Here is a 27,504-nt window from a genome sequence, read left to right on the forward strand (position 1 = left end):
CTATTACACATTTGCATAGGTTCACATCATAACCTTTCTTTGGCAAAACATGTTTGGCTATAGTTAATTACGGGAAAAGTTACACATACTTTTATCTCTTTTTCGTTTCGGGTGTTACTTTGAGACCACAGTCTAGAATACTCTTCTAAAAACCGATTAATCCATGCTTTTTAATATTTTTAAAGACAAATTATAAAATTACGATATTTTACCTGAAATAACTGCGGGAAATTTGTAACAGTTTACAGTTACTTTCTTTTTAATTAGTCTTGCCAATATCGCTGTATAAAATTAGTTTTACGCCTATCATTTAAACGTTGCGATCAAGTACATGAAAAACATCTAAAAATTTTTTTTTTTCCGGTTTTTTTTTTCTGACATGAAGGTTTGGTATGTTTTCTATGGAAATAGGTTAGTGTTGACTTCTTAAACTATTTTTCATTTTTGAACCCTTGGTAGCGTTTATTATGGAATGACCCTAAAGAGAGACAATCTTTCGGTAGTAGAAAAAAGAACCTCTTAATTTAACAAGATTTATGCATATATGTACATGCGTAACTTATACAATTTCAGATTAAAATTTTCACTTAACCCGGCCTCTTAAAATATTTATATACAAGAAAATATGTCACCAAGTCACAAATATTTTTCTTTTTGCAGGATATATCAAATGAGATCCGCGGCGAGGCGCGGCGCGGCGTGGCGCGAGAGACGTCGGATTATAGGCCCCTTACACCATCTTAAATTTTGATTTTTTTTATTCAGTATTATAATAAATTTAGTACAATACATTTCCACAAAGTTTTATTAAATGATAAGTCGGTGTTTAAAATTAAATTAATAATTTAATTATATGAGCAATTATTTCCGGTTCTTCTCATCTTGCTAATGGCGAGTACTTGCACAGACATAATCTCATAGCCAGGATTATTCACCAGCAACTTGCTCTTCTATACGGCCTTGTGGGTAAAGGGTCTAAATGAATAAAGATAATAATATGAACAAAATATGTATAACAACAAGACGAGACATTCGTAAATGGAATTCATATCCGTATGAAATTAGAGACGAAGTGTGCCGCGTACGGATGCCTCACTGTATCAGACTCGTGACCAAAACCAAATAGCAACTTGTCGTGGTCGAACGTTCGCGATATCTGGACTGGCCGCGTAGCCAACATGCCAATCGCTGAATACTCTTCGTAGCGATCAAAAAGCAACTGTCACTGTCGCACTAATATGAAATAGTGATAGAGAGACACAAAGCGTTTCGTTGTCGAAGCGATAGCGATTGTCACCTTGGCTAGGCCGGCTGGTTGCGTAGAGAAGTTGCCAATCGTTCGCTCCGTGGCGAACGATACGGTAGTCTCTATCACTCTTCCATATTAGTGCGACAGAAACATTAGCGTTTCGTTCGCTACGGAGCGTAAGTGATTGGCATCTTGGCTAAGCACTCTGCGGGCTCAGCACGGTTCCATTTTTATCGACTATCACTATGCGCGTCCCTTTCGCACTTACATACTTGTTAGAACGTGACAGGCATGGTGACAAGGGATAAAAACGCGACCGTGCTAAGCCGCCTGGACTCGGCTTTATATGATGCGATACTTTAACTCAGTGGTGGGAAGTATGGCCCGCGGGCCAGATCCCGCCCGCCGCTGATCTTTCGAATATGTAATAAAAATGTAATTTTGCTGCCATCCTGGCCCTTGTCTGAAATTCCTTCAAGTTTTGGCCCCTCATGAGGAAAGTTTTTGCCCACCACTGCTTTTACTCATGTCGTTCCATTCATCCTTTATAGCTATTAGGTGATTTACGGTGTAAGTATTTGCTTATTTTAGAGTGAGAATATTAATGATACAAGACAATGTATATAATTAAATAGTACGTACAATAGTGTAGAAAAAAATGAAATGAAAAACCATATAGGTATGTAAAGATAAAAATATAATTCGAAAAGTTAAAAAATATTGTTAATTAAAATATTGTCGAATTTATACCCTGTCTTTTGTACAAGGCGGCCTGGTATAGTGCCAGCTGTGGTACAGGCTCCGGCCTGTGGTTGTCGTCAGGTTCTTCCTCGTTCATTTCGCGTATTTCCACCCTAGGAACAATAAAATTACTTACATAACATAGTGTATAGTGAGTTAAAAAAATACACATCTTTGGCATCGTGTGGTAAATGTGTGGAACTGTTGTTAGTGCACCGTCGGTGAACACTTTCAAAAATAGACTGGCTTACACATTTTAGAACTTTAAAAAGTGCAAAATAAAATACAAGTACTACGATATATATGCATCAGTTCCTAGAGCTGCTAGTGTATCAAAATAAATAAAAATAAAATATATTAAGCCCATAGAGACCGCTGCGCTTTGGACTCTTTACTTCTTAACTGTAGGGCCACTGCGATTCCTAGACGAGAATCATTATGGAGCAATCAACATAGTTGAGAAGACCGTGGGGCATGTACCCATGCACCCTGTTCAGATCGAAAATGACCCGCCAAATGTTATTTTAATAGGCAACTATCATTGTAGTCTACGATAGACGTAATGTATTACCTGAAATGTTTCATGATGTTGTAGATGGTACAACAGGCATATATTAGCCGGCACGCCTTTTCTGGGCTGTAGTGGAGGGAGCGGTCCAGGCCCAAGCAACGCAGTGACCCTTTCAGGTACCCGTTGGTCCGCTCGATGGTGTTGCGGACCCGGCAATGCCATGCAGTGTACCGCTCCTCCGCAGACCCTGGTGCAGCGTTACGGACTGGAGTCATAAGCCATGGCTCGCAGTCCGTAACCTGAATCTCCTGAAATCATGTAATCAAATTAAAGATTTTTTTGTGAATAACTATATAAATAATTAAGTATTAAGGAAATTCTTACACAAATTGATTAAGCCTCACGGTTAGCTCAAGAAGGCTTGTGTTGTGGGTACTCACTAATCAGACAACGATATGTATAATGTATAAATATTTAAATGCATAGAACACATAGGTACATGACTCAGGAACAAATATCTGTGTCATCATACAAATAAATGCCCTTACCGGGATTCGAACCCAGGACCATCGGCTTCGCAGGCGAACATACATACATATATTTCTATACAATTTATATACTTACCCAGCAGGTAATACGACCCGATTCTCAGGTCGTAGAGCCGGCGCATCTCATTTTTAACCACTGAGTGGTTAAAGATGAACTGGTCATGAACCTTTCCCGGGTACTGAGCATTTACATGCAGCAACCTGCAGTTTACATCAGCGATCTAAAAGTTAAAAGCTTGTGAAGATAACGTGTTTCAATAACGTAGTATATGCCTATTCATAAATATAAATTTGAAGTCCTTTACAACATCCTCCTTGTAAAAATTACCGCGCCATACTTAAGTACGATGTGCTTGTTGTTCCATGATGATTAAGTATCATTATATTATTTAATCTAGTTACCTAGAGAAATATATGTCAACATAAGAAGGTTTGAAAACTGAAACTCTAGGTCCATGGGGTCCCAGCGCGCACAAGTTGTTTGCAGTAATTGGTGACCGAATAGTTGGCGGCTTCCTGGTACAACGTATTAGCATTGTTATACAACGAGGAAATGCCGCCAGCATCCTTGGTACAATAGGGCCTATTTTAGATTTAAGCCAGTTATTAATTTAATTTAATAGTATAATTATATATATGTATATTATATTATAGGGACATTCTAACACAAACTGACTAAGTCCCACGGTACCTAAGCATAAGAAGGCTTGAAGTATCACTGTAGGTATATATCTTTTACATAAAAAAGGTTAGTACCTACATATTTTTATCTTGTTGAAACTCACCAATTGCACGTTGATTGTATGCTTTCCCTTACGGTTGATGAACTGCAGGCCGTGCGGTCTAGGAGGAGGAAAGATCGAGACGTGGGTGCAGTCCACAGTTCCCAACTAATCTGGCAAGCCATATTTTTGTTCAAAATCTGCCGCGACGTCTCGTCTTTCCGCCTCGGTACCTGGGAAGGATATCCATTTCGGTTTAAGGCTGAAAACAAATTGCTATGAATCGGTGGAAATCAAGCGTAACAAATACCAGAAACAGAACTATAGATAGGTAATACGAACATATTACGTCTTCTCTTTTGCTCTCTAGCAATAGTAATGCTATTATATAAACCTACACTGGACGCGATTCTACGGCGGCCGCTAAACCTCCTAATTTTATTTAGGCGTCGCTAAACCACTTTGCTATTCTATGAGCAGCTGTCATAATCAAATGACAACACCAATTTGAATCTGACGTTTCTTAATTTAGGCGGTCTATTCAATTTAGGTTTAGCTGCTTAAATGCTATTCAGTACATGTCTTTTTTAAACAAAAACATAGAAACGTCAAGCTAAACTGACTAATTTTAGCGGCGAATAAAATAGTCCCGTTTAAAATACGATAACACAAAAAAGTCAAGTTTTGCAGAATTTCTTTTTCGAAATGGATGAAGAATACGTCATAGCTGCTGTGGTGGCCGAAGAGAGGGAGTATGGCGAGGGCGAGGGTGAAAAAAATTATTTGAAGAGGTTGCGAGACGGGTCTAACCCATTTGACCGGTCCGAGCGGAAGTTCCGTAAATTGTTTAGGCTGTCGCGGGCCATGGGCCGTCACGTAGTGGACACTCTGTGTGAAGGCGATGCGCTACGAGCGGGGACGGTGCCACCACATTTAAAGGTCCTAAGTGCACTGAACTTTTTTGCCCATGGCAGCTACCAGACTGCTGTGGGAGAAATTAATATACTAGCTCAAAGTCAGCCAACAATAAGCCGCAGTCTGGCAGATGTGTGTCCTGTTATTATAGAAAGGTTGACCCCACAGTGGATCAAATTCCCAGTGACCAGACTGGAGAAAGACAGGGCAATGCGGGAGTTCCAGGACAATTTTGGAATGCCATATACATTGGGTGCGGTAGATGGGAGTCACATCCCTATACACAAACCCCCAAATAACCACCCTATAGCCCCGGGTAATATTTTCTACAACAGAAAAGGGTTTTATAGTATAAATTGTCAAGTGGTGTGCGATGCCACAGGTCGGATCACTAGCGTAAACCCTAACTTTCCGGGTTCAACCCATGATGCTGCTGTTTGGAGGAGCAGCAATGTGCACCAGCACCTCGAAGGGCAGTATCTTCAGAACCAAGCGATGGAGTGGCTTCTTGGGGACAAAGGCTACCCACTTCTCCCGTGGCTGATGACACCTCATCCTGACCCAGTTGCCGAGTCACCAGAGGCAAGATTTAATAGGTGCCATGCACAGGCGAGAGGGGTCATAGAGATGTGCTTTGGAGTATTAAAAAACAAATTTAGATGCCTTCATCGCCACCGTACGCTGCATTACAGTCCAGAAAAAGCTGCCAAACAAAGTTTACAAACTTCTTCGTACTTGACAGCAGATTTTTTTAAATGTTGCCTATTAAAATTTGATTAATTATTTTTAATTACATAATTAAAAAGTAACGTTTTAGTGGTCTAAGGTGTGTACACTAGTGTTAAATATATGTAATGGAATAAAATTCATTAAATTATCATATTTCACCCAAAAGAAAATACGATTTTACAGTTTTTATACAGATATCATTCATTCATTCGTTCACTTATTTTTTTAAAGTGGCAACACACTCAATTCAACTTAGAAATTTTAGAATCCGTCTAAAATCTGGCTAAATTTAGTCAGCTTGACGTTCTGGAATAGCACTTGTTAAATCCGCCGTCTAAAATATGATTAAAACTTAGACATTTTAATTTTAGGCTATTTAGGCGATGTGCACGTAGAATCGCGTCCATTATGTACTTACTTATTTAATGTATATAACGTATGCGGAGTGAAATTTGGACAAAGTTTGTATACTTATATAAAATGTAAAAACACAATAATCTAAATAAAAAATATGTGTTGTCAATGTAAAGTCAATATATCTGTCAATCAGTTTGGTAAGTCTCATAAAGATTGGGTGTTTAATTTTGTAATTATGGTAAATCAACAAGAACGCCGTCGTCAAACAGTATGTAATTTCTATAGTAGCCATCCCCTATGGCCGAAATCAAAGGTGGTGGAACATTTTGTGCAAATGGGTGAGAGTCGAAGCACTATTTACAATATTCTGGCGTCCTTTGCCTTGAAGAAAACCACTGCTAGAAAGCCTGGTTCTGGAAACTATTCCAGCTTGAGCAAGGTTTCTGAGAGAGCTCGATTAAAGAAAATTACGGCCGGCCGTGTCGCATAATCTTATAGGCTCGGAAGAAAATTTAAAACTGACGGCAAAACTGTTAAAAAATATCTTAAAGACATGGGCATCGATAAGCGATGTAAAAAAGTTAAGCCCACTGTCTCTGAAAACCAAGAAATCACTCAGAAAGTACGGCTGCGTAAATTAGTCAAAGAAATATTTTACGCTAAAAACAATGTCACTTGCGTTATGGATGACGAGTCATATTTCACGTTAGATGGAAACGAGTGGCAAGGCAATTACTATTTTGAGAACACCAATGGTCCAACCGATGAGAACGTGAAATATGTTGAGCATACAAAATTTCCTAAAAAAGTTTTGCTATGGCTTGCCATCAGTCGACGCGGAATGTCTAAGCCTGTATTCTTTGAGTCAGGTTTAGCTGCGAACGCCGACCGCTACATAGAGCGTTGTTTGCCATTAGTGCGGGATTTCATAAATACGAGTCATAGAGGAGAAAATGTAGTGTTTTGGCCAGACTTAGCCTCAAGCCATTATTTCAAAAAAACCCTTAGCAAAATGGCGGAGTTAAACATCCCATACGTACCGAAGACATCAAATCCACCTAATGTTCCGCAACTTCGCCCTATAGAAGATTTTTGGGCAAATCTAAAGAGGCGAGTATATTGCAATAATTTTCGTCCCAAAAATGTACATTGTACAGAGTTTGATTCGAAAAATAAAATCGGACCTGAATAAAATGCCGACATCTGTGTTTTCGACAGCGATGGACAAAGTACCACAGAACTGCCGTAAAGCATCTCGCATGGGAGTAAACTATGTTTTACATTAAGCCTTGATATATAAGAATTTAAAAAAAGAATGTTTTTCTTTTATTTAAAACAATATTGAACTTTGTCCAAATTTCACTCCGCATACGTTATTAACCATAGCTATGCCTCTTCGTTTCGTTTTTTTTTTCGATTGTTTAATTATTATAATAGGAGATTTTAATAAGTAATTTGTTTTTCGCTCCTACCTAATTCTTATATTACCTAATCAATGACAAAATGGAGACTATCCATTATCGTTTTAAGAGTTACATCATACCTTCTGTTGATAGCAGCTACCACCTGGCTCAGGTATTTGGAGGCCGTCCTTTGTGCCACGCACAAAGTGTGGTCCTGTCCGACCTCCCGCTGGTAGCTGCCACCTGCCATAAACTTAATGGCAACCAGCACCTACGATGGTAGATATTGCTATGATTCATGATGAAGATAAAGATTCCGAGGATAAATGTACTTACACTTTATGAATGAATTCCATTCATAATGTGCCCATGCAGTTTTATAGCTCAAATAGAATGACAATTATTTTGGATTACTTATATACCTTGATGTGGACAGGGAGCCCATGCTGCTGCCGGGGAGCCAACGCACCTTCCAACTCCCGGCACAAGTATAAAGCCATAGGCTTATTCATTTATATTATATTCATACAATTTATATTTGTCACGACACAACAATGCGTAAGGCATCAAATAAGTATACCTTTGCACTTTCCGTTAATTTTGAAATTACATTACTTTTGGAAAAAGCCAGGTACCTATTTTCTTTTGCATAATTACCTTAACCATTTATTATAAATTATAAACTTTAAACATGTCAGATAATTCTGAAATTTTAAATGCTGTGGTTCTTTAGGTACTACACATGACTATTACTTTTGGTACCTTGTTTTTGTGCACTTACTTTTGACGCTGACTGTGCCGCCCTTTTTAAATGTCTTACAAAATTTTGCACTGGCATTTATAGTAAACTTACTTTTATACTTTTGCCCAAGGGTGTATTTCCTTTAGTGCTCGTTGCAAGCACTCAAAATTACTAAAGAGAACCATGTATAAACCTACATATTTAGGTATGTTTCTATTCTTATTTATTTTTATGATTTTATCTGAACACATGGTGGAACACGAATTTTTAGTCAACTATTCCATCTAAAACAAAAGGACCATTTTACAAAGCATAATTTGCTGTTAGAGTGCTAAAGAAAAATGTCGATAGCAGGAAAATGTTCTTCGTGATCATATTTCATTCGCATGTAACAAAGGGCGGAGTTGATTTATCGTTTCTGTAATGACGTCGACAAACGTAGATATAAATATAACGGAAGGGTCTCTACAAGTAACGCCAATTTGACTTAATATTCGTAAAGTGAATGAGCTAAAATGTAATTATGCTGAACGAAACCTAAAGAATTGGAATAAAACCCTTAGGTCCTACGGCTGCAAACTTTATGTCATTTGAGAATTGTGCAATTTATTGTCCTAAAGATAAGAGGAACGTAAGCTTAGAAAAGCGCTGGTGGCCTAGCGGTAAGAGCGTGCGACTTTCAATTCGGAGGTCGCGGGTTCAAACCCCGGCTCGTACCAATGAGTTTTTCGGAACTTATGTACGAAATATCATTTGATATTTACCAGTTGCTGTTCGGTGAAGGAAAACATCGTGAGGAAACCGGACTAATCCCAATAAGGCGCAGTTTCCCCTTTGGGTTGGAAGGTCAGATGGCAGTCGCTTTCGTAAAAACTAGTGCCTACGTTAATTCTTGGAATTAGGTGTCAAGCGGACCCCAGTCTCCCCATGAGCCGTGGCAAAAATGCCGGGATAACGCGAAGAAGAAGAAGAAGGAAGCTAAGCTTAGCTAAGCAAAAACAATAAAAAATAATTGAAACGACATATCTTGATACAAAATTTATATACTTACCTTGATCATAGGTAATCTGAATGTTACTGTTAAAATTGTTAAATGTCAATAATGAGACAATTAAAAAACAAAGTTTTGCAAACTATATCGTGTTATATATATCCAATGAAAGAGCTCATTGTGAGAATCTCAAATATTTTTTTTTTATAATTTTTAGATAAATAGTTTAGAAGTAATTTAAGAAAATACGCAATAATGACCATTCCCCCCCCTTTATCTACGAAACTACTGGGTCTAAAATTTTGAAAAAAACACACAAAATAGGTCTTTAGATCACAGAAAAACCTATTAGAAATGTGCAGTCAAGCGTGAGTCGGACTTAATTTCTTTTCTTTCGATCCGACCCTTACGGGTTTTTTTAAAGACATTTCACTCACGTTTCACATAAAAAATACATTGTTAAAAATTGTGTAATGTACGGAACCCTTTAACGCGAGTCTGACTCGCACTTGGCCGGTTTTTTAATGTATTGATAACTATTTAAAATTAAGAGTATTAAGATTAGTCGAGTCGAGCCGTAAATTATGTCACGGTAGTAGTAATAATATTAGAAAATTATTTAATTAAATTTTATATAAGTACTTAATAAAACGACTTAAATAGTCGTATTTAGTAACGAATAAAAAATCACCTAGGGGACTTAAATATCGTAGTTTTTTTTATTTGTTTACAATTCACGTATTTTTATTTTAGAATATTTACCTATATTTTTTGGTTTACGTACCTACGTTTATGATTTAGGACAAGCCACCTGTGTGCGAGCACAATACAACTGGTACTCGTATAATGACTATGCATAAGCACACTGCACGGTAAAGTGTCTCATTAAATTAATGCAGCACACCGCCTCTTTTATGAAATTAGCGTACTTTGTATCTTTTTTTTTCCCGAGAAGCCTTACCTATCCTTAAAGTCTGTTTTTAGGGTCTCTTATTAAAAAGGAAAGAAAGGAACCCTAGAACAACCAGAGAGTCTCAGAATTTCAGCGATCCGTAAACGAGTGAAGGGTAACAAAGTTGCAGAAAAAACGTTACCTTGACTTACTCGAGCGTTATATTTTTTTAAGGAAATAAATAATGCAAGAATAAAGAAAAATCCACAGATCTCGTGCCTCTCACGACCTTCGGGTACATTGAAAATGAATTAAATTAAATCAGTTTTTCACATTTTTATTTCTTAAAAGTTCATAAAAATTAAAATTATACGATACTCGAAAAGAAAAATAGTAAAGAAGTTACTACCACGCTTGCACTCCTAAACGACACAAGAAAAATAGTAAAGAAATATACGTTACACTATAAGCGTACAAATTATTTTAGATAGTAGATTGTATAGATATAATAAAAAACAAAAAAACAAAACTACCACACGTGGGCTCCTAAATGACACACTTAAACTTAGTTATATTTTTATTGGAAATCACTTTCTAATTTATTGAAAAAAAATTACAATTAATATTATACGATACTCAAAAAATAGGAAAGAAATATACCATGCAGTTTGATATTTCTTCGAGTGCTTATTTTGAGTCTCGCGCAAGTGAAAGATTCTATAGTGTACGTAATTTAGAATCTTGAGCGTCGGTAGGGACTCCAAAGCACACGATAACTAACTAAATGATGTAAATATCTTTGATCTCGTGTTGTACACACAAATTTTCACATCAGAAGTGAAATATTAATATTTATTGTTATTAATATTTTCACATAAATATTAGACATCCTGAACCTGTAAAATTTAGGTAATCCTTCTTCATCACACATTAGAACACGAGATCAAAGTTATTTACATCTCGTGCGCTTTTGAGTCCCTTACTACGCTCAAGATTCTATAATAGATTCACTCGCTACACTCGTGAATCTATTATAGAATCTTTTGCTTGCACGGGACTCAAAATAAGCACTCGAAGAAATATCAAACTTTGCTCTCTTGTTGTACAAATAACTATTTCACATTTTTATTGTGAGTGCAAAATTAGTTACGGACCACGTACTGGTCCCTAGGACGCCACACGGGTTAAATCGAATATGGGTTTTTTCATTAATGAAAGAAAAGATAGTTGTATTAGAAAGATATATCTTTCAACTATACAACTATCTTTTCTTTCATTAATCCTGTAAAGATTAAATCTGCAGGAATTGTTTATACTGAGTTTTACAGAGTAAAGTAACACGCAAGTCTTACCGTTTGTTTACATTAGGGAATATTTTGTTGCTATAGTCGGGCAAGAATTCTTATCACTGGGGTTTCAAGTTGCAGCTATCAATGACTGTTGTTGTATTTCGAGGTAACTTTAAGTGCTTCATTCATACCCACTTACTTAAGGGTATGGGCGGTGTGAATATGAAAAGTAATAACGCGAGTAATTTTTGACTTTGGCTGAATAAGGTTGAATGTTGAATGACTTTAGATTTGTAACAAATTTTACCGGATTATATCGCGTATAGTATTTAGGTTGTCCACGTATGAATTCTGAGCTGTTGCAATTATTATTCAATTTAGCGAGTTACCGATGCTCGTTTTATGTTGACGCAAATTGCAATGCACACCACTAACGCAGTTTGAGAGTGCATTGGAATCTAAGAATTTGTGACTGCCCTTTTTATGAGCGATCTTTCGAAGTGATTCGACGTAGTATGGTCAAGTGGTTATTGCTTGCACATGTAGGGGCGCTCGGTCTGCGCTTTTTTTCCCTTGCCTGCCCGACAACAAAAAATCAGTGTTCCTGTGTGTTGTACCAACAATGCTGAGTCAAATAAACTTACAACTTAATTACAGAAGCTATCGTAGATTCGTAGATGATTGTTGTTAGTTATCTTTGATTTCGAACATCACTACATTTTAATACTTCCATCAATTGCGAACGGGAATGTTCCTTCCTTCTTTTCCAAGGCGAACCCTCTTGACGTCTGACGTCTATCCGAATTTTCTCGACGTATGTACATATAAACTAAATTGTGCTAGACACTAGTCCCACTAAACAGATCTCACACAGAATCGAATCACTCTCCAACACCACTAATCACTGATCACCAACACAGTAAACAAATGTTGAAATCACACTTACCTATAACAAACAATATCAGTAAGTATCTGCACTCACGAGCACACTTAGATATTAAATCATCTAAATAATCTTGGAAAGAAATAAAAATTTTGGAAATTAAAATAAAATACCATTTATATTTATTTCAATAACATATCAAGCTTTAACTATACAAAAATCAACAAACTTCAATCATACTACTTGTATAGGTATCCCGCGTCCCGCACGCCTCCTGCGGTATCCTGACATTTCGCTACATAAAGGATAAGCCACAGCCTAAGCCGTAAGAGATAGAGAGGTCTGGTTTTTTCAAAATGTAGCCTAACTCAATACCCCTAGGGCTTTTCTTCATTTTTTCGATATCGCTTTTCCTTTTCGATAAATTGTCGATTTAGTGCGACAAGACACCGAAAAAATGCGCCATTTTTCTAAATTTTTGAGATTTCCGAAAAGAGTTTTTGACTTTTTCAAAATATTTTTTCACCATATTAAGGTGTTGTTAAGGTGAATCTTTTGAGACCTGGACCATTCACGTAGCCCTAAAACTCACGAGACCAGGGCGATGTCTCACACTGGCTGAAATTGGAGGGCTATACTGATGCGATCGAAAAAACATTTTCAATGTTAAAAAATATAATCTGGTGTGTAAATACACAAGCCGAAATAGAAAAATCCATATATGAAGTTTAGTAAGTATTTCTATAGTTGATGTGCAACACAATGATACTTCCTCGGATGACAATGACAATAAATAAAAAACCGACCAAGTGCGAGTCGGACTGGCGCACGAAGGGTTACCTAAGGGGTACCTAAGGGGTTAAGGGTTAGGGTACCATTTCGCAAAAAACGGCAAAAAAATCACGTTTGTTGTATGGGAGCCCCACTTAAACATTTATTATATTCTGTTTTAGTATTTGTTGTTATAGTGGCAACAGAAATACATCATCTGTGAAAATTTCAACTGCCTAGCTGTGACGGTTCATGAGATACAGCCTGGTGACAGACAGACGGACGGACAGGCGGACAGCGGAGTCTTAGTAATAGGATCCCGTTTTTACCCTTTGGGCACGGAACCCTAAAAACACATCAGAAAATGGTTGACCCCGCTGATCATTTCTGAAACTTCCCGCTATTATCGAGCTGAAAGCGCTCGAAATATGCTGAGTTGGGTCCATTTCGTGACTACCAGTAACTACATACTTATTTTATCTGTATCTCATACAGTTTTATTTGAAACTGTCAAAAACCACGTTTTGGAATGTGTGGTGACGCAAGGGGGAAGGTTCAGCTTCGGTGTCCTAATCTTCCTAGTGTGGTCCTGGATTCATGCTACGGCTCAAAAGCGACTGCCATCTGATCGTCTACTAGACTGGGGGAAATACGGATAAAATGACATGTATGGACAAACGTTTTGTATTGTGTGATGATTAACTATGCAAGGTACCTAATTTATAGGTTTGAAATCAGACGACTTAGAAGACGTACGAGTAACCAAATTGGTAGGTAAGTATTCCTTACTAGAGTAGATGTTGGGATTAAATTTTCTCAAATGATTTCCCTTGGGTCATGGCGTTCCAATTCTCAATTTGGTTAATTAAGTTAGTCTGTGCCTGTTTCACTCGATTCCAAGAAAGTTTCTCGTTTTAATAATATTTAAACCCAATCGAACATTGCCACCCTTTGTCCGGCAACGATTTGATTCGGCTATGGCAAGTTCGGCAAAGATATAAAAGTTTTTGTACGTGGAAAGCGTGAATCGAATTCGCTTGTCAAAATCAAAAATGCTTACGGTTCTAGCACAAAAACGTGACGGGAGCGTGACCTTTGTGATATAATCAACTTTTGTGTAACTATAAGTAGTAGATTTTAGGTGATCGGTGAACTAGGTGTTGTCAAGTTCATAAAACTAATATAGTACATTACGATCAAGTGCGAAAAATAGGAACACGTGTCGATTTACTCCCTTCGGTCGTGTTTTAAATCCACACGAGTTGCGAATTCGCACGTGTATCGTACATCGTTTTACAGCTAGTTATTAATTTAGTTTAGTAGGTATTTGTACAGTTATTGTAGTAGGTACCTCTGTATATAAGTACGAGTATCTATTATGGAAATAAATCTAAACTAAATTAAAGTGAATTACTTAAGATCTGTTGCTCGGTAAAAAGTGTTTTAGCGTAGTTTCATAAAGTATGGCGTCATAAAAATGTATTGTTTTAGGTACATTCGGCATAATATTATGTTCTATTAGCATATATTGAATAGAGTACCGTCCTACCTACAAAAAACAAAACTTATCCACGCTCAAACTCGTAGCATGAACGGCAACCCGAGCCAAATTGCACCCCGGGGTATTGTTGTAACGTCCGGAAAGAGGTACGGACGGCCAGCCTGGGATATTTTGAAAATAGGTGGAATTCATTTTGTGAACATAATAAAACGACAAAAGTAAAGACCTATTTTTTTACACTGTAACACACTGTAAGTCGTGTATGATTTTTCCACGGCTGCAGAAAAAATAAGTGACATTACAAGTAGTACAAAATTAGTCACAACAACAAGTAAAAACAAGTAGTACAAAGTCAGTCGAAACTCTAAAAGGGACTCGGCAACAGTGGTAGCACCCCTAGAGACTTTTGTTCAGGACTCTGAAATCTATAACATATCAAAATCTCAAGATATTTAACTAAAACCACATTTTCCATACTTTAGGTCCGGGGTCCTTTCTTGTTTGATTTAATGTGTTAAGTTTCATACATTGGTTTTTTAGTTCTGTTGATTTATTCCGTTTACAATAAATATTTATCAAATAAATACTTTCTTAATTCACAACAATTCCATTCTCAAAATAGAGCTCGTTTGTCAAGAATTCTCAACAGCAGCGCCCTATCTTGTCCAAAATGTATTCCCATTTCTTAATTGTTAAGGACCCACGTTTGCTCATTTGGAGTTCTAACGTTTGCATATAAATGTACGACACGTTGTCATTATCCTTCTTCATTATAAATTTAAATCTTTCAAGCGCTTGAGAGAAATAGCGTGTAGATCACTATAGGGCTTTACACAGGCTTTAAATACAGGGTTCGATTCTACTCCCTAAACTGAGCTAATTATTGTTTGGCGACATATTTTCATAACCTAGGTAATTTATTAATCTTCAAAGTTTATTAGTCATATCAGTGAATCGGATATAGCAATATTATCGCAATGTCATAGTACGTGAGCGTCATTTTCTTGGTAATATTGATATGTACCTACATGGGGTGTGTAATGATCCGTATAACAACTTTTGATATATTTTCAAAAGATATAACAACTTTTGATATAATTTCATGGTGTATAATCACTTAAGCGGTATAATGAACTTTTGATATAACAACAAAATAACTATTTTCATGGGGTATAATGCTTAATCGATATAAAAGCTATTCGATATAACGTTTACTGGATATAATGAATATTTGTTATAAGTATTCATGGTATAATGTATTCAAATGTATAAAAAAAAGTCGGTTCTGGCGCTTCGCCGGCCGCTACCGTGACACGCTCGCTTCGCTCGCTCGGCTCGCGCGCTGTAGGGTCGCAGTTCTACCTAACACTCCTCCTCGCTTCGCTCGTCGTCGTACCTAACTGAGACCTGCCTTAAGTTCGAATACGTAGGTTGTTATAATAGTAGTAAATATTACAAATTATACCAGTACTTATGCCAACTGAGCGTTATATCGAACATAATTATATGACATATACGTTATACGCTGTTAATGTTAGATTAGAAGTCGTTATATTACAAGTTCATTATACTTGACGTTAGTTAGACTCTCTAAGAATATACCGTGTATTGTTATAGCAAAAGTGCATTATGTCCCTCAATCGTTATATCGACTAAAAATATATCAAAAGTTGTTATATGGACCGTTACGCACCCCCTACATGTACTTTCCAAAATTGCAATAAAAAGTTTCCCTTCGTTTATCGCCTTGTTTAACATGTAATTGTTTGACTACCACTCTATCAGACATTTTGACAACGTTTTGGTTCTTTCAATTTCTTACTTTCATTCCTTAAAGGATGAGAGGGGAGGTATCAAAGAACAGAATTTCTTGTTTGACGAAGGTAAAAAAGCTAACACCATTGCTGAACATCTAGGTGTGCACGTTATTTCTTTCAAAGCGAGTATTTCTTCTTGTAGGCCAAGAGAAGGCAGAGACGGGGCTTCCACGTGTTTACAGGATCCGACTCAGTCTGTACTTATTTTTGCATTATTCGAGAAACGGACAGCTTGGTCCGCTTGGAGACATGAGCATATAAAGGCATTTAAAGCAATCGGATGTCCTATGACAAATTTTGAAATGACAAAATTTACATTTTCGAGAAACTTGAGAATTTTACTGTGTCCATGTACCTACACTAAAAAGCCGTTGATAAACGTAGACGAAACAAAGCGAGAGTTGTTTTGCAGTGGCGATGGAGCCCGAAACGTCTATTCCCCCAACCAAAAGTGCTGTAATGCACCACGCGAAACGGGCAGGACAACAAGCTGGATAATAATTGTGGGGAAAGGCTGACAAACTGGAGAATACCCTAACGCCACCCAAGTACCGGGGATGGAAGCAGTCAGGTGATAAGAGATGGGAACCATATTGGACCACACAAGATACTCACTGGAAAGTATGTACAGAGCAGACGCAATAAACTCCCTTGTGCAACCATCTTCTGCAAAAAATGCAAGGACAAATGCTCTAAAGGAAGGTCAATTACATTTCCTCATCCTGATCTTATAGCTCTTATAGCTTATACGTAGGTTGCCCTGAAAGTTTCGGGAATGGGACACTTAGAAATAACATAATAGAAACAGGCATATAATTTATAAAAATGTAACTCTTTATAAAACTTTTAAGGTATATTCCATTTGGTTGTCAATTGTATTTAAGAATTACTGGCAATTTGAAAATTGTATGTCGAACATTATTTGAATTTTTGGCCAAGTGATTTTTCGGATCATATTTTTAAACGGTTTTCAATATGCCCTCAGCGAACAAATAAAAGTTACAATGGGCTTCTGTTATTTTTTTATGAACTAGAGTTCATCGTACGCTCGTTTGCAGTTAAAATTAAATATGAAAGTCACTTTCATTTTATCCCATGGGTGATCTTAAAGAAGCATGTCATTCCAAAGCGACGTCAAAAATTAAAATCGCATTTGTGCTGTTAATTAAAAAACTGCCAAAAAAGTTGCATATCGGCAGATTTCGACATTCCTAAATATTCATATGACAACAGTAAAAAAATCTTTTATATATATATATATATATGTAAAAAAACTTCAATTCCGTTGGCTACTCCACGAATTTCATACAAAACCACTAAGGCCCCAAAATCGCCATACAAAAAGGACTTTGGGATTATGAGCCGTGTGCATTACAGAATGATTACTTTCAAAAGAAAATTTATATGCGTGGTCAGTTTGAGTTTAAGTATGCATTACAATAAAGATTGACTGTCTAGATGCGACAGTTTTCTCTATTCCCGAAACTTTCAGGGCAACCTACGTAGGAAGTTAGTTACCACTACAGAAAATTGAAAAGTTTGTTTATGTTGTAAATAAAAATAAATATTATAAATATCCTTTATTTAATTTGGGTCATAGGTTGGGGTATATAAATATTATTATTAACTCTTATTATGTATATCAAATTTTATCATCCATAGTGTCTATATTATTATTAACAGTAAACATTGTTATTGGTATGGGATGGTCCCATTACTGGTACCACGCCCATCATAGGGGTGTTTACTATGCTGCGCATAATTTGCGAGGTTTGAACGCATCTTAGAGGGTTTATATTATGTGTGTAGATAAACTACTATTTTGTTACTTAACAGATACCTAATGTAAAAGTAAATACATACTGTCTTTTAATTCGTGCCGCTGTGACTCTAGATGTTAAAGTACAATTGTATTCTAAACAATAAACTGTGATATAACTATAACTATGTAGATAGTTAAAAAACATACCAACCAATGTTTAGTGTAAAATTTATATTATTGATGTATCGAATTAAAGTTGCTATGGAAAGGCGCAGTTTAACAACAGTGGTTATGGAATAATTTTGCTCAATCAGACATGGATAGTAGGTATATTTAACTAGTGGCTCTGTGAGCTGTAGACCTCGCGAGCAGAGCTTGAAATAACATGGTGCTAAGAGCTTTAAATACACCGTGTTTTTTTTGATTTCCGTTAATTTCAAGGGTGCATTCCTGAGCTTAAATCAAGTAACTTTCTCAAAGACACCGATGTTCTAATTACGTCTATTTCGGAGATAATCCATAATTTATTTTTTTACTATAAGGCCTCTACAAGCGTGTACACTTGCCTTAGGGCCGGCTTACATATTGATTAGTGTTTAGAATGAGTTCATACATTTGCTACTAAACTTAAGTACAATCTCGGTCGATTGATGTACGAAATGACATTGATATGTCACAGATTTCAATTGTTTGGTTGAGTTAAATGTAATGCCCGTGTTACAACAACGCTATATGCTACATTTAATTACTTTTTAAACAAAAAAAAAAACAAAAAAGAAAACAAAAAAAAAATTTTTTTTTGAAAATTTACTATGCCATTTAGTTCTTATAAACGTACTTAACTATACCCCGAAGTTAACGGAATTCAATAAAAACACGGTGTATAGTAAATTAAAGAAAAACAATACGAAATTTATGTGTAAAAAAATACAAAAAGTTATAATATCCCAGCATACAATTACTGGGGATCGAACCCAGACCCTCTGTGCAAACAGAAAAAGCGAACGTTTACAAACTGAGCCAAATAGTTCTTAGATGGGTTGACGAAATTTAGCTACTCCTTCTCAAATTAAAATTAGTTAAAATTAAATATCTAAATACCGCCTAAACCAGCGATAATTTTTTTCTGCATTTTTTGCTATTAACTCTGTAAACATGTTTCAAAAAGAAAAAAGTCTTATGATATCGATACGACTATTTGTTTAGGCGCCAGGTATCACGACTCCGCCATTTTTAAAAATTTCCAAAAACCGGATTGACAAAAAAATTTTATTTAGTCATAAAATTCGGTCACAAAATTTCACGAGAATCGCTTAAGAATTGCGACCTGTAGAGGAGAACATCCGGACATACGAAAGCAAAATGCCCGAGTCAAAACGTAGACCTTCGCTTCGCTTCGGTCAATTACACAAACGGGTCTACCGCAATATAATTTCATTGTTTTTACCTTTAATTCCGACGTTTCAGCTGAGTTGCACCAGCTGTGGTCACGGAAAGACTGACGTCCCAACAAATGTCAACGGAGATATTAATAAAACAACACTAAACTACCCGAAATTAGTTTATAAAAATGTTCGGGGTAGACAATTAAATTGCAGCTACCAGTTAAAGTTTAATGTTTATTGTCCACGGCACGACTCGCAACACTCACAGTATCCGTACACTGGTCCGAAGATATATCCGCTGGTTTCAACATTTGAATCACTGGTGGGCAAGTCTTTTACGCAGCCCAAAGGATGTCATTCCGTACCAGAATCCGGGTGTCTACAAGATAGAATGCAGTTGTGGAAGTGTGTACATTGGCCAAACTAAGCGCAGCGTTCAAGAGAGGGTGAAGGAACATATAGCAGCTGTTAAAAATCGCCATGTAAACAAATCCGCAATAGCTGAGCACTTGCTGACAACAGGAACGAATCACTGGATTGAGCTACATAAACCCAAAGTCCTCTCCAACGAGCGACACTATTATCCGCGGATCGTGAGAGAGGCGACTGAAATTAAAAAACACCCCAAAAAATTTCAATCGAGAGGACGGGTACAAATTATCGTCTACTTGGGGACCAGTGATTCAAATGTTGAAACCAGCGGATATATCTTCGGACCAGTGTACGGATACTGTGAGTGTTGCGTGTCGTGCCGTGGACAATAAACATTAAACTTTAACGGGTAGCTGCAATTTAATTGTCTACCCCGAACATTTTTATAAACTAATTTCGGGTAGTTTAGTGTTGTTTTATTAATATCTCCGTTGACATTTGTTGGGACGTCAGTCTTTCCGTGACCACAGCTGGTGCAACTCAGCTGAAACGTCGGAATTAAAGGTAAAAACAATGAAATTATATCGCGGTAGACCCGTTTGTGTAATTAAATATGTGAATAGAATCAGGCGTTACTTTGCGGAAATCCATACTAATTAAAACCAAAATATTATTTTGCTAATCCGCGAAAAGATAACGTGCTAGTCAATCAGTGCTAACCCGTTATACTTACTTGCGTATTTTTACATGCAATTAATATTCCCACCCTCCCACCGCAAAAATAAATACGCAAATAAATATAACAAACCACCACCAAAAGAATAAACCTCGACACGTGTTTCGCCTCTCTACGAGGCATCCTCAGGAGTTGTTGACGGTCTGACGCCCGGCAACGGAATGACCTGTCTAGAATGGTCGGCCATATTTATACCTTGACCACTCCCCCTACCGTGCAAGTGTGAGTGAGATGGAAAAATTCGTAATAACGGCGATGACGCAACATTCAATTGTTCGTTAAGAATCATGCCCCTATTGTTGTACCTTGTACCTAATTATTTCCAGTTGTTCCAGAACACCCAAACGCAATCCCTTTTCGCAAACATGTAAAATATCAAAAGAATGATTCTCAGATAAAGTATGACCTGTATCTAATAAGTGCTTTGCAAAATTGGACTTCTCTGGATGGTTATGTCTATATGACGCAACATGCTCTTTATACCTAGTAGTGAAACTACGGCCCGTTTGCCCCACATACACTTTATTGCAATCGTCACAGGTAAGCTTATAAACTCCAGACTTTTTCCCATTCTCGATCTTATCTTTGCCATTGCAAAGCTTTGAGTGCAAAGTATTATTTGTCTTAAAGGCCACAGGAATGTCGTTAGACTTCAAAATTTTGTAAATTGCATCAGACAACTTGCCAACATAAGTTATGCTCGCTTTATATTTTTTAATCGGTTCAGAGGATCGTGCCGCATACAACATAGTGTTGACCATACTATTCCGCTTTTTCCTGATGATACCATCCACAACAGACTTATCGTAACCATTCGAAACTGCTAAGTGATAAATATTATTTAATTCAATCTGATAGTGTTCATCAGAAAGAGGCACAGTCAACATTCTATGCACATAACAATGAAAAGCAGCCAACTTATGCTGCCACGGATGCGTGGAAGAAGCCGGGATAACTGTATCGGTATGTGTAGGCTTACGGTAAATTTTGAACTGATGCCTGTTGTTTACTTTAGTGATTGTTAAATCTAGAAAATTCAAAGAGTTGTCTTGCTCTAGTTCCTTTTTAAACTTAATTTTTGGATGCTTACCATTAATTTCAGCAATAAATGCATCCAGCAGGCCCATACTACACGTCCAACAAATAATCAAATCATCCACGTATCTAAAATAGTATAATATATTACTGTTGCCCACAATATGCTGGTTCTCAAAATGGTCCATAAAAATATCAGCCATTAAAGGACTAAGTGGTGAACCCATAGCCAAACCATCACTTTGCAAATAATACTGTCCCCCAAATCTGAAATAATTTTGTTTCATACAAATCGCTGTTAGATCTATCAATTCATCTACTTCCCCTGGATGTAAACGTTGCCTTTCAAAAAGACCCTTAATAATCTCCAAAGTCTCTCCATATGGCACATTTGTAAACAAACTGTCTACATCCAATGAAAGAAGAACAGCATTATCTGGTATGTTAATGTCCTGGATCTTTTCTATTAACTGCAAGCTATTTTTCAAGCAATATTTCGGCTGGAACTGGGACTTGTCTCTTATAATGGAATTCAACCTTTTTGCCAGATTATAAGTTGGCGCACCCAAATATGAGACCACTGGACGAACTGGGATATCATCCTTATGAATTTTGGGAAGTCCATAAAGAATAGGAGCTCGTGGATTCATAGGCACAACCATACTCTTCTGATGTTCGGTTTCAAAAACAAACGAAGAATTCTTAACTGCTTGTCTAAGATCTTTCTGGAACCCTGGAGTTGGGTCTCTTTGCAATCTCGAAAATCCGTCACCTTGAATAAGGTCTAGTACTTTCTGATTATACTGTCCCTTCTCCATAATCACAATGCAGTTGCCTTTATCTGCCTTTGAAACCACCAAATCACCGTCTTGCACTTTCTGTTGTATAGATCTTAGCAGCAAAACATCAGAATCAACACACGCACTCTGTGCTGGACTAGTACTCTTGATAACATTAGCCACCATGGTCTTTGTATCTACATCACCACGGCCCCGCACTATTGCAACCTCAGAATCCACTGCCAAATTTTCTAATGTTCTATGAGTAATTTAGATAAAGGTTTAGGTTTAGGTCTTTTAGATAAAGGTTTGAAGTATAATTTCCAGACAAAAATTACTCATAGAACATTAGAAAATTTGGCAGTGGATTCTGAGGTTGCAATAGTGCGGGGCCGTGGTGATGTAGATACAAAGACCATGGTGGCTAATGTTATCAAGAGTACTAGTCCAGCACAGAGTGCGTGTGTTGATTCTGATGTTTTGCTGCTAAGATCTATACAACAGAAAGTGCAAGACGGTGATTTGGTGGTTTCAAAGGCAGATAAAGGCAACTGCATTGTGATTATGGAGAAGGGACAGTATAATCAGAAAGTACTAGACCTTATTCAAGGTGACGGATTTTCGAGATTGCAAAGAGACCCAACTCCAGGGTTCCAGAAAGATCTTAGACAAGCAGTTAAGAATTCTGCGTTTGTTTTTGAAACCGAACATCAGAAGAGTATGGTTGTGCCTATGAATCCACGAGCTCCTATTCTTTATGGACTTCCCAAAATTCATAAGGATGATATCCCAGTTCGTCCAGTGGTCTCATATTTGGGTGCGCCAACTTATAATCTGGCAAAAAGGTTGAATTCCATTATAAGAGACAAGTCCCAGTTCCAGCCGAAATATTGCTTGAAAAATAGCTTGCAGTTAATAGAAAAGATCCAGGACATTAACATACCAGATAATGCTGTTCTTCTTTCATTGGATGTAGACAGTTTGTTTACAAATGTGCCATATGGAGAGACTTTGGAGATTATTAAGGGTCTTTTTGAAAGGCAACGTTTACATCCAGGGGAAGTAGATGAATTGATAGATCTAACAGCGATTTGTATGAAACAAAATTATTTCAGATTTGGGGGACAGTATTATTTGCAAAGTGATGGTTTGGCTATGGGTTCACCACTAAGTCCTTTAATGGCTGATATTTTTATGGACCATTTTGAGAACCAGCATATTGTGGGCAACAATAATATATTATACTATTTTAGATACGTGGATGATTTGATTATTTGTTGGACGGGTAGTATGGGCCTGCTGGATGCATTTATTGCTGAAATTAATGGTAAGCATCCAAAAATTAAGTTTAAAAAGGAACTAGACCAAGACAACTCTTTGAATTTTCTAGATTTAACAATCACTAAAGTAAACAACAGGCATCAGTTCAAAATTTACCGTAAGCCTACACATACCGATACAGTTATCCCGGCTTCTTCCACGCATCCGTGGCAGCATAAGTTGGCTGCTTTTCATTGTTATGTGCATAGAATGTTGACTGTGCCTCTTTCTGATGAACACTATCAGATTGAATTAAATAATATTTATCACTTAGCAGTTTCGAATGGTTACGATAAGTCTGTTGTGGATGGTATCATCAGGAAAAAGCGGAATAGTATGGTCAACACTATGTTGTATGCGGCACGATCCTCTGAACCGATTAAAAAATATAAAGCGAGCATAACTTATGTTGGCAAGTTGTCTGATGCAATTTACAAAATTTTGAAGTCTAACGACATTCCTGTGGCCTTTAAGACAAATAATACTTTGCACTCAAAGCTTTGCAATGGCAAAGATAAGATCGAGAATGGGAAAAAGTCTGGAGTTTATAAGCTTACCTGTGACGATTGCAATAAAGTGTATGTGGGGCAAACGGGCCGTAGTTTCACTACTAGGTATAAAGAGCATGTTGCGTCATATAGACATAACCATCCAGAGAAGTCCAATTTTGCAAAGCACTTATTAGATACAGGTCATACTTTATCTGAGAATCATTCTTTTGATATTTTACATGTTTGCGAAAAGGGATTGCGTTTGGGTGTTCTGGAACAACTGGAAATAATTAGGTACAAGGTACAACAATAGGGGCATGATTCTTAACGAACAATTGAATGTTGCGTCATCGCCGTTATTACGAATTTTTCCATCTCACTCACACTTGCACGGTAGGGGGAGTGGTCAAGGTATAAATATGGCCGACCATTCTAGACAGGTCATTCCGTTGCCGGGCGTCAGACCGTCAACAACTCCTGAGGATGCCTCGTAGAGAGGCGAAACACGTGTCGAGGTTTATTCTTTTGGTGGTGGTTTGTTATATTTATTTGCGTATTTATTTTTGCGGTGGGAGGGTGGGAATATTCATTGCATGTAAAAATACGCAAGTAAGTATAACGGGTTAGCACTGATTGACTAGCACGTTATCTTTTCGCGGATTAGCAAAATAATATTTTGGTTTTAATTAATTAAATATGTGTACAAAACGCGAGAGTTTAAAGTGGGTAGTAGGTAGTACAAATCTTTATATAATCTCCACTACAACTTCAATTCCAATCCACGCCACCACGATGTTGTAGACTAATTTTTTGCCTGATTTGTACAAAGTTGACACTCTCCCATACCAAAATACAGCCTTATTTTCACGCAGAAAATATTTAAAACATTTTTTCTGTTTGAAATTCCAATCAGCAAATTCTATTCTCGGTCCCACGGCAGAGCCAATAATGAAATCAATTATCCAATATTACATTTTTGATGTCAGTGGCACAAATAAAGCATTGTTTTCTTAAAAGTTTTTTTTGTTATTCCATCCAACACGATTTGAGCTTCAGTCAGTGGCAATACGTATAGGTAGGTATATAGGTACAACTATATAAGGGTCAATTTTTGAAGAGTGTGTTTTTCAACATTTGTATAGGTTTTTTCTGTAAAATTAGATTCGTACTGAATGTAATTATTGTGTAAGGAGGGGTTGTTTAACAACAAATATAAAGTGTGCAAGGCACTACTCTACTTTTTACAGTTAGCTAAGAGTTAGCTAGATAACAACAAAATATCGACGTATTTGGAAAACCTCTTTACTTGGGGTTTGTTTATTATTCTGAGCTGGCACTAGGACGTAATTTTTGACAGTTGTTTTTTTTAATTATTTCCGTCATTATATTATAAATGAGTCTTTTGTGAAAGAAGCTGACTAAAACGTATGAAAAAAAAATTAATTACGTGCCTTGATAAAGTACTTGTGTTTGAAGAAAATGTCTACCATCAAGGAATTTTATTTTGGATATCCAGCAGACGGTAGGCTCTGATGTTTTACCCTATTCCACTGTCGCTTACTGGGTTGCAGAGTTCAGAAGAGGTAGATCAAACTGTGAAGATGACCCCCGTAACGTTCCGGTCGGCCTTCTACCGTTGAAAAAATTGAAAAAATGGTTTTAGAAGACAGGTGAATCACAATCAAATATCTAGCAGAGACCCTAAAGATTTAATTTGGTTGTGTATTAGGTACATTCGATAATAACAAATGTTTTGGGTTTTAAAAGAGTGTCAGCAAGATGCGTTCCGCGAATGTGCTTTTCCACCACGACAATGCTCCAGCTCATCGGTCACAGATGGCTCTCACTGCTATCCGCCAGGCTGGTTTTGAGATCTTTGACCATCCGCCCTACTCGCCAGACTTAACACCGAATGAAATCAGCTTATTTCCAAAATTAAAGGAGTACATTCGCGGAACTAAATTTGACGACGACAACGTGCTGTAGAGGAGTTTTTCGAGACCCAAGAAACAACTCTTTTTTTGAAGTAATAAAAAAATTAAAAACGATACCTATACTAAATGTATAGAACAACAAGGAAATAAAGAAGAAAAAAAAATAAAAAAAAAGTAATATTCGTTTGTTTTTGACCCTATTTCTAAGAACTACTGACTTCACTTTTTGATTCACCCTCGTACATAAGTAATGTATCCGATTCACGTATTTATTAAACACAAAATTCTTACACAATATCGCCAACTATTATTATACAGAAAAAAAATATTTCAATTGTACATAGGTAGGTATATCAATAAATAAGGGCCCATACAAATGTCGCAGTAACCGTATAAAAAACGAAATTATATATAGATCGCAACCCAAGTATGTACAATTGTATTGTTAATAATTAAACGTAATGGTAGATCAATAGACAAACCACATTTAGGGAGGTATCCTTGGGTCATAACAAAAACAGTGTATATAGCGCGGGACAACCACAACCAGTTTCCGTCACCGTCAGCCTGACTCACTTGATTCACTGCCAACCCAGGCCTCAATTACAAAATAAAAGTAAACAAAATAATAAGAACGTAACTAAAGTAGTTTACTAAACTAGTTAGCAATAAAACATATAAATCAAATTCAAATTTAGCGATCGCATCCAAACAAGGAAGGACTGTCGAAAAAAGGTTCGTTACGAATGATTTGATCCGGTCATTGTCGACGATTACTTTTTTAATCTTGGGGATAACTCTCATTTCCGAGCAGTGATTTGATCTCACGAGACGCGATTTTAATGGGATAAGAGCTTACCTACCTAAAACTGCAATCAGCCATCGAGATGAAGAATTTTACATTTGAGCTAGAATATATAAAGGTACACGTCACAGTGTTCGACATGCTAATGCCCAGAAGATCTCATCCTGCTGTCACCTCTATTGCTAATGACGTAAGTTTAAAGATAGACAGACAAACCAGCACTCGGTCTACTTAAACACAATTGGATAGGTACCTCTATTTATAAGGCACAAAGTAGGCCCTACTACCTAGATTCAAAAGGCCTAGATTTCTAAAATACTTATTTCGCACATACCATTGTTACCGGCGGGTTAAGAACCATTAATTTAAGGGTTCATTGTCAGTAACAGAATATGAGGAGGCTGTACAAAAAATACCAAAATCTTTATCACAAATAAGTATACCAAAAGGTTTTTTAGACAGTTTCCCTTTGTATTATACTAGCGACCCGCCCCGGCTTCGCACGGCTTAACAAATTATACACCTAAACCTTCCTCAAGAATCACTCTATTGTAGGGTTGCCATACGTCCCGGTACGCCGGGACATGTCCCGGTTTGAAGCATGGTGTCCCGGTGTCCCGGCCGATAAGCCAATTGTCCCGGTTTAAAAATCATAGTTATTTAGTAGGGGGCTGGACTTTGTAAATAATAATATACATACCTACAATAAACTTATTATTAAATTAACAATACCTACAATTTATGAAGTAGTTCTGCAAGTAGGTAATTCGTAACTGTGATAATACAAAATGGCCAATATGGGAAAAAGTAAATGTTCGTTTTCT

At 37.0% G+C, this 27,504-nt stretch overlaps 1 protein-coding gene and 1 long non-coding RNA gene across 2 annotated transcripts in view; both read left to right on the top strand.

Moving 5' to 3' along the window:
* LOC134804934 (uncharacterized) overlaps positions 1 to 27,504 on the top strand; it is a 401,964-nt gene that overhangs the window by 30,464 nt on the left and 343,996 nt on the right. The gene's annotated exons all lie outside the window — the stretch shown is intronic.
* Positions 4,174 to 5,466, top strand: LOC134805069 (putative nuclease HARBI1). Its single transcript, XM_063778356.1, has one exon. The coding sequence runs from the start codon at positions 4,477 to 4,479 to the stop codon at positions 5,464 to 5,466; it is 990 nt and encodes a 329-aa protein (XP_063634426.1). The 5' UTR covers positions 4,174 to 4,476.

The sequence above is a fragment of the Cydia splendana genome, chromosome Z, assembly GCF_910591565.1.
Source record: "Cydia splendana chromosome Z, ilCydSple1.2, whole genome shotgun sequence".
Classification (NCBI taxonomy): Eukaryota; Metazoa; Arthropoda; class Insecta; order Lepidoptera; family Tortricidae; genus Cydia; species Cydia splendana.

What these genes read in the sequence shown, in the direction of transcription:
- LOC134805069 (XM_063778356.1), top strand. Translation starts at nt 4,477, where the DNA reads ATGGATGAAGAATACGTCATAGCTGCTGTGGTGGCCGAAGAGAGGGAG.